Here is a 12,150-nt window from a genome sequence, read left to right as displayed (position 1 = left end):
GCATTAGTGGTCCTCTCATTCACCATGCATGGGTAAATATAAACAAATTCACTGTACTGATTAAGTGAAGCAGCAAATAAGACTTGTTTTGTTCATGGAGTAGAACCAAAACAGCTGTTTTTGTTTGACTGATGCAGATTCAAAAGGCCCCAATGGTACAACTCATAAAAAATCAGCAGGTTTATTTGAGGGGTTATGTTCTTTTTATAACTAAAACTTCACATAGGGTTATCATAGTTATACAAGGAAATTGCTTTTCCCTGTAATTACAAACAGGGAAAAAAACTTCTTACCAAAGGCAGATGTAAAATAACATTTTACCAACTTTGTTAAGGCACAAAAAATTGAAATTAATTACTTTGAAGTCTACAATTTAGCAGACTGCATCTACAAATATTTCCTATTAGAACACCTTCTGTCAAAAATCCCTTTCATAACTGTGACATGGTAAGTGGACCAGGACAGGCAATGTTCAGGGGAGCTCGCAGAGGGTACTCTCTGGGCAGAATGCTGCTTGATGTTCAGAGGCAGTGGAAACTGGACATGCAAGCTTTCCTCAGGATCAGGTATGAATACCTCTACTCAGGGATATGTTTCTGTTATTACATGTACCAGTTACTATTGAAATTACTTGTTTCATGTATTGGAATTCATTTACAATATAACTTTTAGTTTGCCACAATGGACCTTGAAATTTTTGTCTTGCTTTGGTAACCTTTTGTTTCAACAGCCTGGCACTGCCAACAGTATCACTATTAATATTTGTGGGATCTTCCCATACACAAACGTGAAATCCCAATCCCATTGAGTCATTATGGTTATTACCATTGATTCAGCAAGTCTTGGATTCGACTGTGGTTTTGTGTGTTACACAGACAAAACACATTCTCCTCAACACCTCTGTCAAGAGCAGTCTATGTTTGCTGATTGTTAAATGCTTTTTAGAGCATTTATGACTTCATTCTAAGTGTAATTTCAATTTGCACCAGAAATTTAAACTCATTGCAGAGGGACTGAAAATTCTAAGTTAATAGAGGTATGCCCTATACCGTTCTAGTGCAAATTAGATATGTGACTAACTGAATGCAAATGGCTCTGTGTAGTACTAAAAGGAAAAGCTAAAAAAAAAATCTAAAATAAAATCAACAAATTTATTTGACAAGCGTAGATTTTAGTTCATGTGTTACTAAACAATGCAATAATAAATGCATTCTTTAATTTAGGAGTATTATGTCAGATCACACCGGGTCCGCCTCAAGCAGTCAGAACTAAATCTCCAATGTATAACATTGCAGTTCATAAAACTATTAAACATTGTCTGAGTTAATCACATAACACACATTTTGAAAAGTATGCAAAATGATGGAGGAAGAACCTTTGAAACATAAATTATATGATCTGCTTTGCACTGTAAAAATAGCTACACAGAGTAAAATTAAAACTTGCAGTTCTGAAAGAAAGTGTTTTGTGCAAACCATCTGGAAATGACTTGAAAGTATTGCTACACTGGAGAAAGTACAGAAATATATAACTTCTACTATTCCTATTTTACCTGTTTTCCAGATAAAACACAAAGATAGAAATGCAACGAATCAGAGATGTTATGGCTGATACCTCAAATACACGTGCACTGTGAAATATTATCATCCGTCCTCTACCCCCGAGCTGCTTTTAAAGCGTCCAGTACCATCAGCATGCTCCCTTGACACATTGCACAGCAGAAAACGTTCAGTTACTAAGACCCCACAGGAGATTTCTCCATCATCTGCGCTTGGACCTGCACTCGGTCACATTGAGGTGAGCATTGCTCCTCGCACCATGCCCGCTTGCAGTCATCTACTACCTAAATGGCTAGAGGTATCCAGTGTTTCAAATTCTGTTCGTGCCCCGCTTGTGTCGCTACTGTGAAGCAGAGAGAAATAGTGACAAAACACTCCAGCGCTAAGAAGGGCACTTGCTTTCACAGCCGCGATCTTGGGCTCACGTCACCTAAGTGACGGGAGCACTTAGCCACTTCTCAGGGCTATAATTTGGAATAGATTCAGGTATCACCTGCTCCCAAGGCATAACAAGCCTATGTAAGAATGTGCCGTAACGAAGCAAAACTGGAAACAAACAACAGTAGGTTGTCGCCGTAAATTAGAACCCTGTAAGTCTGAGGGAAGTTGAGGCCGAAGCACTTATATATGGGTTTGTGGCTAAACGCCAAGCTGTATGGCACCGGCACCGCTGTTAGAACTGGGACAGCAGCAGCGGCAGGAATTAGGTTACGGAGGCGACAGAGAGCGGGGCCGTGAAAGAAAGCCCCTTTTCTGCACTTCCCGCCGGCTGGAAGGGTCTCCCCGCTCCCCTGCCCCGGACCGACCCGCACCGGCCCCACAGCAGCGGGTCAGGCCGGACCGGGCCGGGCCGGACCGGCGGGGACCGCCCGCCCCGACGGTGGCGACCGCCGGGCAGTTCACCGGCTGCGCTCCGGCAGGCGAGGCGGGCTGGGACGCGCTGTGCTCTCTTGACGCTGGGTAATTATTTTATTTCTCCGGCAGACGGTGTTTTAAACGACCGCGGAGGCGCTCAGCCAGCGCGCCGGCGAACGCCGCCCACTGCGCGGCGAGAGCCGCCCGTGATCGCCCCGGTGACCGAGGGCAGCGCAGCAGATGCGCCCGGCACCCACCCCCGCGCCCCGGGTGCGCGCCCGCGGGCTCTCCAGCCGCGCCAGGCAGAGCGCAGAGCCGCCGCGGGAACCGGCGGGACTCACCTGCCGCCCGCCCCTCCTCGGTTGCCGGGCTGCTGCCCCACCGCCCCTCGGGGCCGGGCCGTCCCTCCGGAGCACTGGGACAAGCCCGGCGGAGCAGCGCGGCTGCTCCGACGTTACCCGCACCGTCCCCGGCGCGGCACGGCGGACGGGAAGGGAAAGGGGGAGCGGAGCGGGCGGCGGTGCGCCGCCAGCCCCGGCTCCCCGGCCCCTCCTCGCGGGGCAGCCCCACAATCACGCGCTGCCAAAATTTTAATCGCCCCGGCACTGCGGCTCCACGCGGAGTATCCCCGCCACGCCGCTCCCTCCGGCCAGACCGGCCACACGGGAGGGTGCCAGAGCGCGGCCGCCCCGCTCAGGCACCGGGCACTCCGCCGCGCAGCCGTCCTGCCCGGGCTGCACCGAGGCGAGACCCCCGCCACGGCGACACGGCGCCGGGGACAGCGCGACGCCGGGACGCACCGGCGATGGGGATAACACCAGAACCGACGGCGCGGCCGGCGCGCCCTGGCCCCTCTGCCCGGGCGCCCGTCCCCGACGGTGCGGTCCCGCGGCACCGGCACCCGCCCGTCCCCTCCGCCGCTTGTGCAGAGGCGCCCCACGAGCAGCCCAGCGCGCCTGCCGCCCCGACGGCGGCTCCTTCCCTCTCCTCCCGTTGCCCTCCCTGCCTCCCTACCTTTTTCAGCGCTGACATTCTAGTGCATTATTAACGCGGCGGGTGCGGGCTGCGGCGGGTCACGACTGAGGAGACGCCGGGAGCGGGAGCAGCGGCGCGCGCCCAGCCTCCCCCGGCGCCGCTCACCCGCCGGGGCCGCCGCGCGCCGCTCCCGCCGCTCCCCCCGCTCCCCCCGCCCCTCGCGCCCCGCGCGCACCCCCGCCCTCGCTCCCGCGCGCGCGGCAGGGGCGCCCCCGCCGGCTCTGCGCAGCCGCGCGCCCCCTGCCGGAGCCCGCGGGCATCGCGCCTGCTGAGGCGGGGCGGGAGGGGCGAGGCCAACCGCGGCGCGGGTACGCCCTGCCGCAGCCTCCGCCAATGGCGACGCTCAGCGCCGTGACCGACGGGCGCGGCGGCCAACAGGAAAGAGAGCGGGCGCGGGGCCGTGAGCTGTGTGTCGGAGGGGCCGCGGGGCCATGGCCGGGAGCAGGAGGAACGGTGAGGCCGCGCCGGGAGGGTCGGAGGGTGGTCGGTCGGTCTCGCCGTGCTGCTCCCGGGGCTGGTGACGGAGGGAGCCGAGGGGGGAGGCGGCGACGGTCCTGGGTGCGGCTGTTGTCAGCCGAAGTGTGTTCGGCCCGGGCGCACCGCGCTGCCGCGGGACTCGCTTGTTCCGCTCCTCGGCGCCCTTCCCGCCGGGAAGGCGGTGAGAAGCCGGGCGAGCCCGGCAGCGGGGGAGGCGGGGGGACAAAAGCGGCCTCGGCGGAGCCTGCCCCCTGCACGGGCGGAGCTGTGGGGGCTCGGGGCCACGGAGCCGCCGGGGCTGAGCCCTCCCGACCTCCTGTCCTCTGGCTCGGAGGGGCCGGGGCGGGTTCTATTGCGGCGTATTCCTGCCTAGGGTGGGGGAAAGTAAATAAAATTGACCTCTCTAATCACAGAGGATTTTAACATGGCACCGTTTTTCCTCAGTATGCACATAACATGCGTGCTTACTTGTTAGTGACCATCTATTTTGGCTTATTTAAAGTGAGTTAGCTCACTTCCGAAATAACTGTGGTACTGTCCTTGCAAAGACTAAAATAGAAGCCTTCTGCTATTCAAGCACAGCTTCAGTCAATTCCGTTTATCTAAATTTTTTAGAAGACACGGTACAGGAAGAACGCAATAATCAAAATGCAGATGTTCCCTAAGCAGTAGTACCTCGTTCTTAAGGGGTGTCGAGTAGAGCTGAGCTGTGAGAGAGCTGAATGCTTGCATCCTGTGCCTGGCTTTTGTGCTCTCAGACAATTCCAGCATCCGGAAACTGGAATACTTCATGGGAGGATAATAATTTGAGAGTGAAACTGATCGGCAAAAGTTAGTGTTTAATGTATTTGTTTACGGACTGCAACTAGAGATCGTTTGAAGGATGTATAAATACCCAGTAGTGTTCTCTGAGGTTCAGATGCAAACTCGTTGTGAGAAAGGGAGAAAGAGTAACTGCTTTACTTCTGCACTTTGGGGATGTGAATTACCAATTGATGTTTTCTGGAAGAAAGTGAATTAGGAAGAGTGAGTTGCTGCACTTGTGAATGAACCCATGGCTCTAGAGCTGAGAATGGAGGAACTGAATTCTAAAGTTCTCAAATTGTTTAAAACTGAAGGTCAGAAAAAGGGCTATTTGTTTTGGTAGTGTGTCAGAGAAAGCTAAAATGATCATGCTGAACGCATGACTTTACTGTGTGAAGCTGGAAATCATTCATGTTTTATTCAGCCACTCTAAGGAGCGCTGACTTAAGATAGGGAAGAAGATTCAGTGAGAAATTCAAGGATGTCACGTGCTCCTCTGGGAGGAAACAACAAAACTAGAAGAGTTCAGAACGCTATCTGATCAGCCTCTGCAGCCCATAGCATATGACTTTCTATGGTGAAACTATATATATTTTCGAAAAGACAGGTGTTCTATAAAAGAGCTGAGAAAGAAAGCTTAGCTGCTTCTCTTTTGGGTTAATTTTGCTCTTTTTTGTAAGAGTATGTTGAAGATGCTGAAGATAGATGTTTGTCTGCGTTACAAGTGAACAGTGAAGCTTTTTATTTTGTCTGGAATTGGGCTGTAATACAGAATAAATAGGATGGTCAACAGCTTGTAGGGCATGGGTCTAATTGTCAGAAAAGAGAACATAAATAGTGAAAAGCCAGTAGAGCAGGTAAGTGAAATGCACTCTGCCAGGAAACAGTGTGAGAGAAATAGTTGAGAAAGTGCATGTTGGTGGTGGTTTGGTGGGGTTTTGGGGTTTTTTGGGTGGGTTTTTTTTGTTTTGTTTTGGGGTTGGTTGGTTGGTTGGTTTGGTTTTGGGGGTTTTTTGTTTTGTTGTGGGGTTTTTTGTTGTTTTGTTGTGGGGTTTTTTGGGTTTTGTTTTTGCTTTGTGGGTTTTACTTGCTCATGTACCAATGATTCATACAGGGCTAGAGGTACTACTGCTGTCATTCCATGTGTTATCAACACGGTACTGATCCTGTGTGGGACAGCTGAATTCCTAATCTGTTGCTGTTAAACATCAACAATTGCATCTTGAAAGCTTTAGTCATCGTTCTTGAAAGTTTGTGCCACCCCAAAATAACACTGTCGTAAAGGGTTGTATGGACAGTGATGTTCTAGCTGCTGAAGGGTAGAGTTTAGGCATTGATGCTGGTGTAGTGTACATTATTGACTATAATTGCTAGTAAAAATGGATTGAAAAGTTGTGCTGTACAAGGGATGATCTAGTGGAACAACAGGAGACTTCCTACTGGAGAGATTAAACTGGAAAGCAAATGTGGACACTTGATAGACATCAGTGACAAATTGTTTTAAATAGAGAGTATTGCTTCGAGGAGGGCTATTTTCATCTCTCAGGTGACTTGGGGCAGGATTATAATGGGCACTGAAATGAGATTGCAGTTCCTTAGTTTTGGGTTTTTTTTGTTTAGCTGGATTTTTTTAAATGGCCATATCACATATTGAACATCTTAATTCTTGCAGAAAAGCACACCATTTCTTTCCTTTTTCAAGTTTCAGAGAAGCATTGATTGTTAGAGATCTTGAGATTATTCACATACTTTTCTTATTTTTGTTTTTCAAATTCAACATAATTTTTTGGCAAATAGTTTGATGCTTTCCTGGCCAAAAAGATGCCTTTTTTTAAGTAGATGTGTTTTCTTTCATCATATATGTTTATCAGCAAGGGAAATATTAATTGCAAATGGAGTTTGATGTCTGATGTTATTTTTCCTTTGTGAGAAGTGTCTTGCTCCCCCTGAAATGTGACCAAAGATTTATTAAAGCCTACCAAGATGTAAATTCTATTTGGATCGTAGTTGGCTAAATTACAAACTGTGGGGTTTGTGATTAAATGTAGGAGTTACACTGAGTAAGTGTACTTGACTCTGCCATTGAAACCTTTTATGGAAGGGGAAGAAAAAGGTTTTGTTGCTGACCTTGGTGTTGTGCCTGGATGAGAAATGTAGTCAAGGAGAAAGGCCAACAAGGTAGTGAAAGAAGCAGAAATTATACACCCAATGGCTTTCTATTTAGATAATCTGCAAGGGGAGCGCATACTCAGAGACAGCAGAGCCTTACATGGCGTGGTCTTTAGGGTTCTGTGTTTTGTGTGGGTGCCTGTTCGGGGTTCTGGGGTTTTTCAGGAGATGGAGTGTGTTGGTGTAGGGTTGGTTTGTACTTAGGAAGTTGGAGCAATTCTTACTTTGCATTGAGATAGGATGGTCCACAAGTGGTAGGTGGGACTGTTTAAACATGCTAGGATATATTTAGGAGCAGGTGCATGAACCTGTGTTATTCAGTAAAAGTGGTGGAGGTGGTGATATGTGCCATTAAGGTGTGTCTGTAATTATGTTGCCTTTTTCAACATCTCATGTGTAATGCCTTTCACTCGACACTAGGTTTGCTCTTGTTGTAAAATAGAATTCTGGAATCTATTACCTCAGAGCAAAGCTGCTCATGTACTCACACGCTACTGGGATGAGGGATGAATAGGAAAAGTGAGAAAACTCACCTGGTTGAGACAAAGACAGTTTAATAGGTAAACCAAAATCCGTGCCAGCAGTGCAAAAGAAGGAATTCATTCACCGCTTCCCATGGGCTGACTGGTGTTTGGCCTTCCCCAGAAAAGCAGTGCTCCATTGCTTGGGAAGACAGACACCATCACTCTGAGCATTCCACCTTGCCTCTTTCCCCCAGCTTTATATGCTGAGCATGTCAACATGTGGTTTGGGATATCCCTCGAGTCAGGTGCTCCAGATGTGTCCCCTGCAATTCCTTGTGTATTTGCAGCCTTCTTCACTGGTGGGGTAGGTTACAGAAGGGGCCTTAAGAGTGCTCAGCAATAATTAAAACATCCTTGTATTATCAATCCTGTTTTCAGCACAAATCCAAAACACAGCCCTGTATCAGCTACTATAAAGAAAATTAACTCCATCCCAACCCAAACCAGCACAGATTGTTATGGCAATATGTGGTTTCTTATGTTTTCAGTTTTGTTTAGTTCAAAAGATTGAAAACTGTTCTTAAGAAGTTTGGATTTCTATGGGTTGCCTAATGATTTAAATTAAAAGTCCATATATGTCCAGAAAGATAAGAAAAATTCAGCTGCATTGGAACTTCCAGAACTTTTTCATGATGGGATGTTTGGTATAATATTGATTTCTGTTATATGTACATGTAGGGATGCTCGCAGAAGTTGCTTGATATTGTTACAATCAAATATTGAAATCACTGCAAAGGATGATACGTTTACTCTTTGGAAAAAAGCTATATAGAAATTCAATTCAATTTATATTTTACATAATATGACTTTATGAAGATTCCTTTTAAATAACACTTAATGCACAATCTTAATGGACTTTAGTTTGTGCTTTTGTTTTGATACTGCACCTGCTAATTTCATGGTTTGGTTTTTAAATGCTGGTATATTGACCTTCCTTTTAGCTTAGTTCTTCTCCTCATGTGAAACTGCGTGTTTAAAATTTGCAATTTTTTTTCTCTTCAATAATCTGAACTCAGAATGACTTGCAGGTGTTTTGTGTTTTACCTTTTGGTTTTTACTGTTTTCCATATTACTACTGTCATTTACCATAACATTTAACTTTAGCCCATATGCCATGGCATAGTTCAATCTTCACTTTTAACCGTATGCTCTTTGCCTCCAGATTTAGGTTGAAGTAAGATTTAGACTTTCCAAAACTTTACATCTGTGCTGGCAGCAGATTGGTCTCAGCAGTGGTGTTACAAGTGCACACCTTCCCCTTTCCCTTGCCCAAATCTGCCCAGAAGAGAGAGGAAAAAAGTCTCACAGAATTACAGAATACACTGAGTTGGAAGGGAGCACAAGAGTTATTGAAGTCCAGTTCCTGTCCCTGCATGGAACCATCTCCACAAATCACACCATGTGCCCAAGAGCACTGTCCAAGTGCTTCTTGAGCTCTTTCAGGCTGGTGCTGTGACCACTTCCCTGGGGAGCCTGTTCCAAAGTCCAAACACCCTCTGAGTGAAGAAGAACCTCTTCCTGATACTCAATCCAAACCTCCCCTAACACGACTTCAGGCCGTTCCCTCAGGTCCTGTCACTGCTCACCACAGAGCAGAGATCAGGGTCTGCCCCTCCTCTTTCCCTCACAAGAAGCTGTAACTGCAGTGAGGTCTCCCCTCAGTCTCTTCCAGGCTGAACAGAACAAGTGACCCCAGCAGCTCCTCATACAGCTTCTCCTCAAAGCCTTCTTGTACCCTTCTTGTACATCTACCATCTTTATATGTCTCTATTTGATGCTAACTGCTTTGTATCTTTCTTACACTGTAGCACTCAAAACTGCACAAAGGATTTGAGATGGGGCAGTAGCAGCACAGAGCAGGACAATCCCTGCCCCTGCCCAGCTGTGCCTGAAGCCCTCCAGAGCACAGTGAGCCCTCCTGGCTGCACTGCTGACAGTCCTGTGCAACTGCAGGTTACAGTTGGCTCAACTCAGTGGCCACAATTATGATTATGAATAATCACAAAAGTTGAGCTTTAGTAAGGGTGTGTGAGATATCTTTAGATGTTTTCAGTGAGGTCTGTTTGATTGTGCCAAGTAAGAAAAAGATAATGGTGCAGAATAAGAAACATTTTTAAGTTTTGTAGAAGATGGCTAGTATGCACAAATTGAAACTGTAGTGAAGATGCTCTGTTTTCCCAGGACTGCAGTAGCAATGCACATTTTTCAGGGTTTCACTACAAGGCAGATGGGGTTCTTACAAACAGTGGAACAAAATCCCGGTATCCTGGTGTTCTCATTGTGGTTATGTAGCTTCTTGCCATCTTTGTCATGTCAAGTTTATTAGATGTGTAGGAGCTTGTGGCTGCAATTAAGGTGGCCTGCTGACAGATCTCTGAAACCTTTGTTGAGACAGAATGGCACGATCTATTAGTCAGATTCTTGTTGAACTACACAGTCATGTAGAATTTACTGACAGATGTAACATCAGTCTTACTGATTTGAAACTGCAATGTGACAGAGACCGTGCTTGGTCTAGCTGAATAAGTTTCTTTTAAGCTAAAAAGAGAAAATAAATGTTGTTTTTTTCTAGTAATAAGTTACTGGTTTGTATCTGCAACTGCTATGAACTGCATTGGTCTGGAGGGTCACGTCAACCTCTCTTTGTAACAACTCTCCCTTTTTAATAACTGCTTAATTTAGGTGAATATATAGATATGGGGTGTTTAATTACTATATTCTTTTCCTTTCCTACCTTTCAATCCTACTGATATGTGCCATATACTTAAATAAGCTGTAGCTGTTCAAAAGTTGTCTCACAGACAGGAGAATTCTATATTACTGAGTTTTAGATGATGAAGTGGGTTTCCATGTGCTATAAAAAGTAATGCTAAAAAGATACATGGAGACATATTTTACCAACTACTACTTGAGAGCACAAAACTGGATTTTTTTTCGACTGTTGTTCTTGAGCCTGTAATAAAGAATAGGACAGGTGTAAAATTAGAGAAATTAGCATCTGATTCTTTTTATCTAATGGGATGATAAAGACTAACAGATGCTGTTTCAGTGAGAATAATATCAGTGGTCTTATGAAAAATCTTGATATTGTGAAGTTACTATTACACAAAATGATAGCATCTGCATTTCTTGTGCAGCTCCCTGTGATGTTTTGGTTAACAACCATGCTGAGATGCAGCTGACACCTACTAGTTCAAGCACAGAATTCATGTGACCTTGGATACAACTAAATCCTTCCATTACTTCATTCCCAAATAGTACATGTGGGTTCTTTTCACCATTAAATATGTAATATTAGCTTTAGCAGGTAAAACCATCTGTTATGTGTAATGTCAGTGAGACCAATTGTAAACTTGTAAAGAGGACCATTCTCACCTTGTGTAGACATCCTGTGAAGAACTGTACACATTTTTCCCTTAAGATCTCACTAAAGTTTTTTGAGTCTTGCAGAACTAAAAGATTGTCTAAGGAGCTAGTCAAGTTTAAAATAATCAATTTGTGATATCAGCATTTCACCATAGTGTTTTATTCAGTCTCAGTTTTAGAGTTTTGTAGTTCAAAAAACAAAGCAAAAAAACCCTGACAACAGCCAAGAAACTCACCATAGCTTGTGGGAAAAATGGGATGAACAGCCTTGGTTCAAAAAAAGTTCTCTCTTGGTGAAGGCAGATAGTTAAAATTAGGTGTATGAGGCTGAGACTGCTTTCCAGGCCACAAGAGACTTCAGAATCAAGGTTTGTAACTGTAGGGAGATCTCCATGGGAAACATATTCCTACATAATGTAGGATTCCTTAACCTAGTAAGGAAAGGAAGCAAAAAGCCCAATGCTGAAAACAGTCAAGTTTTTCAAATCTGAATAGCAAGCATGGTCTGTGTGTATGTGTCTTATGCCAAAGGTGGTTAGCCACTGGAAAAAACCCTAATGTGAACTATGGAGTTCCTCCCTTTTGAAGTATATTTATAGAGTCTTTTGAAGTATATTAAAAGTATTGGGATACAATTTTTTGGGTCTCAGTGTAGGCAGGTGTGTGAAAGTACTTCTCCCAGTCATTCAGACAAGATGGAGTAGTACATTTTCTGACCTTAAGATGGAAGTGAATTTTGTCCTGAAATATGAAGCTGAAAAATTACTTAGTGTCTTCCTCAAGAAAGCATGTCATAAAATAGCAGTGCTGTTTGGAAGGAAGCACTATATATTCATGGATAGATGCGATTTAGTCTGAAATATGAAGACTAAAGATGTAGTTGAAGATCTGCAGAATGGCCTCCTCTTCAACTAAACACAAGATCTTGTAAGCTGTTAGCTTCTGTGTTTGTCTACAAGTGCCTCTTGAAAGAGACCGTCAGCTTCAGCCCAAATTTTGTGCTGCAGATCTTGCAGTCCTTGCTTTTTTATATCCTTTAGCTGCTGTTGTAAGAGCCTGTTACCATAGCTTCGCCTGCAGCATGTGGACTGCTTGCAGTCTGGGAACACAAAGCAAAATACTGTACCCGTTCCTGTGTACATAAAACTGCACTTTGATCACAGCTAGGATTCTGCATATTTCACTATTTCCCCCCCCACTGGAAAGATCAATGTTGTTATTCCCATGACACTGCTACAGTGCTTTGCTTTGGTTTGCATGTGCTGTCCATGGTGAAGGGGAAAGACGTCACTCTTGGCAAAACTGACCTTGCTGATAGCAAGAAAATCACATTTTCTTTTTTTCCTCCTGACTTGAACAAG

General features: G+C 45.7%; 1 protein-coding gene across 3 annotated transcripts in view; it reads left to right on the top strand.

Moving 5' to 3' along the window:
- The first annotated feature begins 3,816 nt into the window (after positions 1–3,816).
- The window catches only part of ERICH1 (glutamate rich 1), a 61,965-nt gene continuing 53,631 nt past the window's right edge, over positions 3,817–12,150 (top strand). For 2 of the 3 annotated variants that reach the window (XM_063389324.1, XM_063389323.1), the window contains exon 1: positions 3,817–3,902. In XM_063389324.1, coding sequence (XP_063245394.1) covers positions 3,881–3,902 — 22 coding nt within the window. In that variant the 5' untranslated portion in view covers positions 3,817–3,880. The remainder of the gene's footprint in view (positions 3,903–12,150) is intronic. The other variant, XM_063389325.1, reaches the window with a different exon arrangement.

Source organism: Prinia subflava, chromosome 2 (assembly GCF_021018805.1).
Source record: "Prinia subflava isolate CZ2003 ecotype Zambia chromosome 2, Cam_Psub_1.2, whole genome shotgun sequence".
NCBI classification, from domain to species: domain Eukaryota; kingdom Metazoa; phylum Chordata; class Aves; order Passeriformes; family Cisticolidae; genus Prinia; species Prinia subflava.
This window is presented reverse-complemented; position numbering and strand designations above follow the sequence as displayed.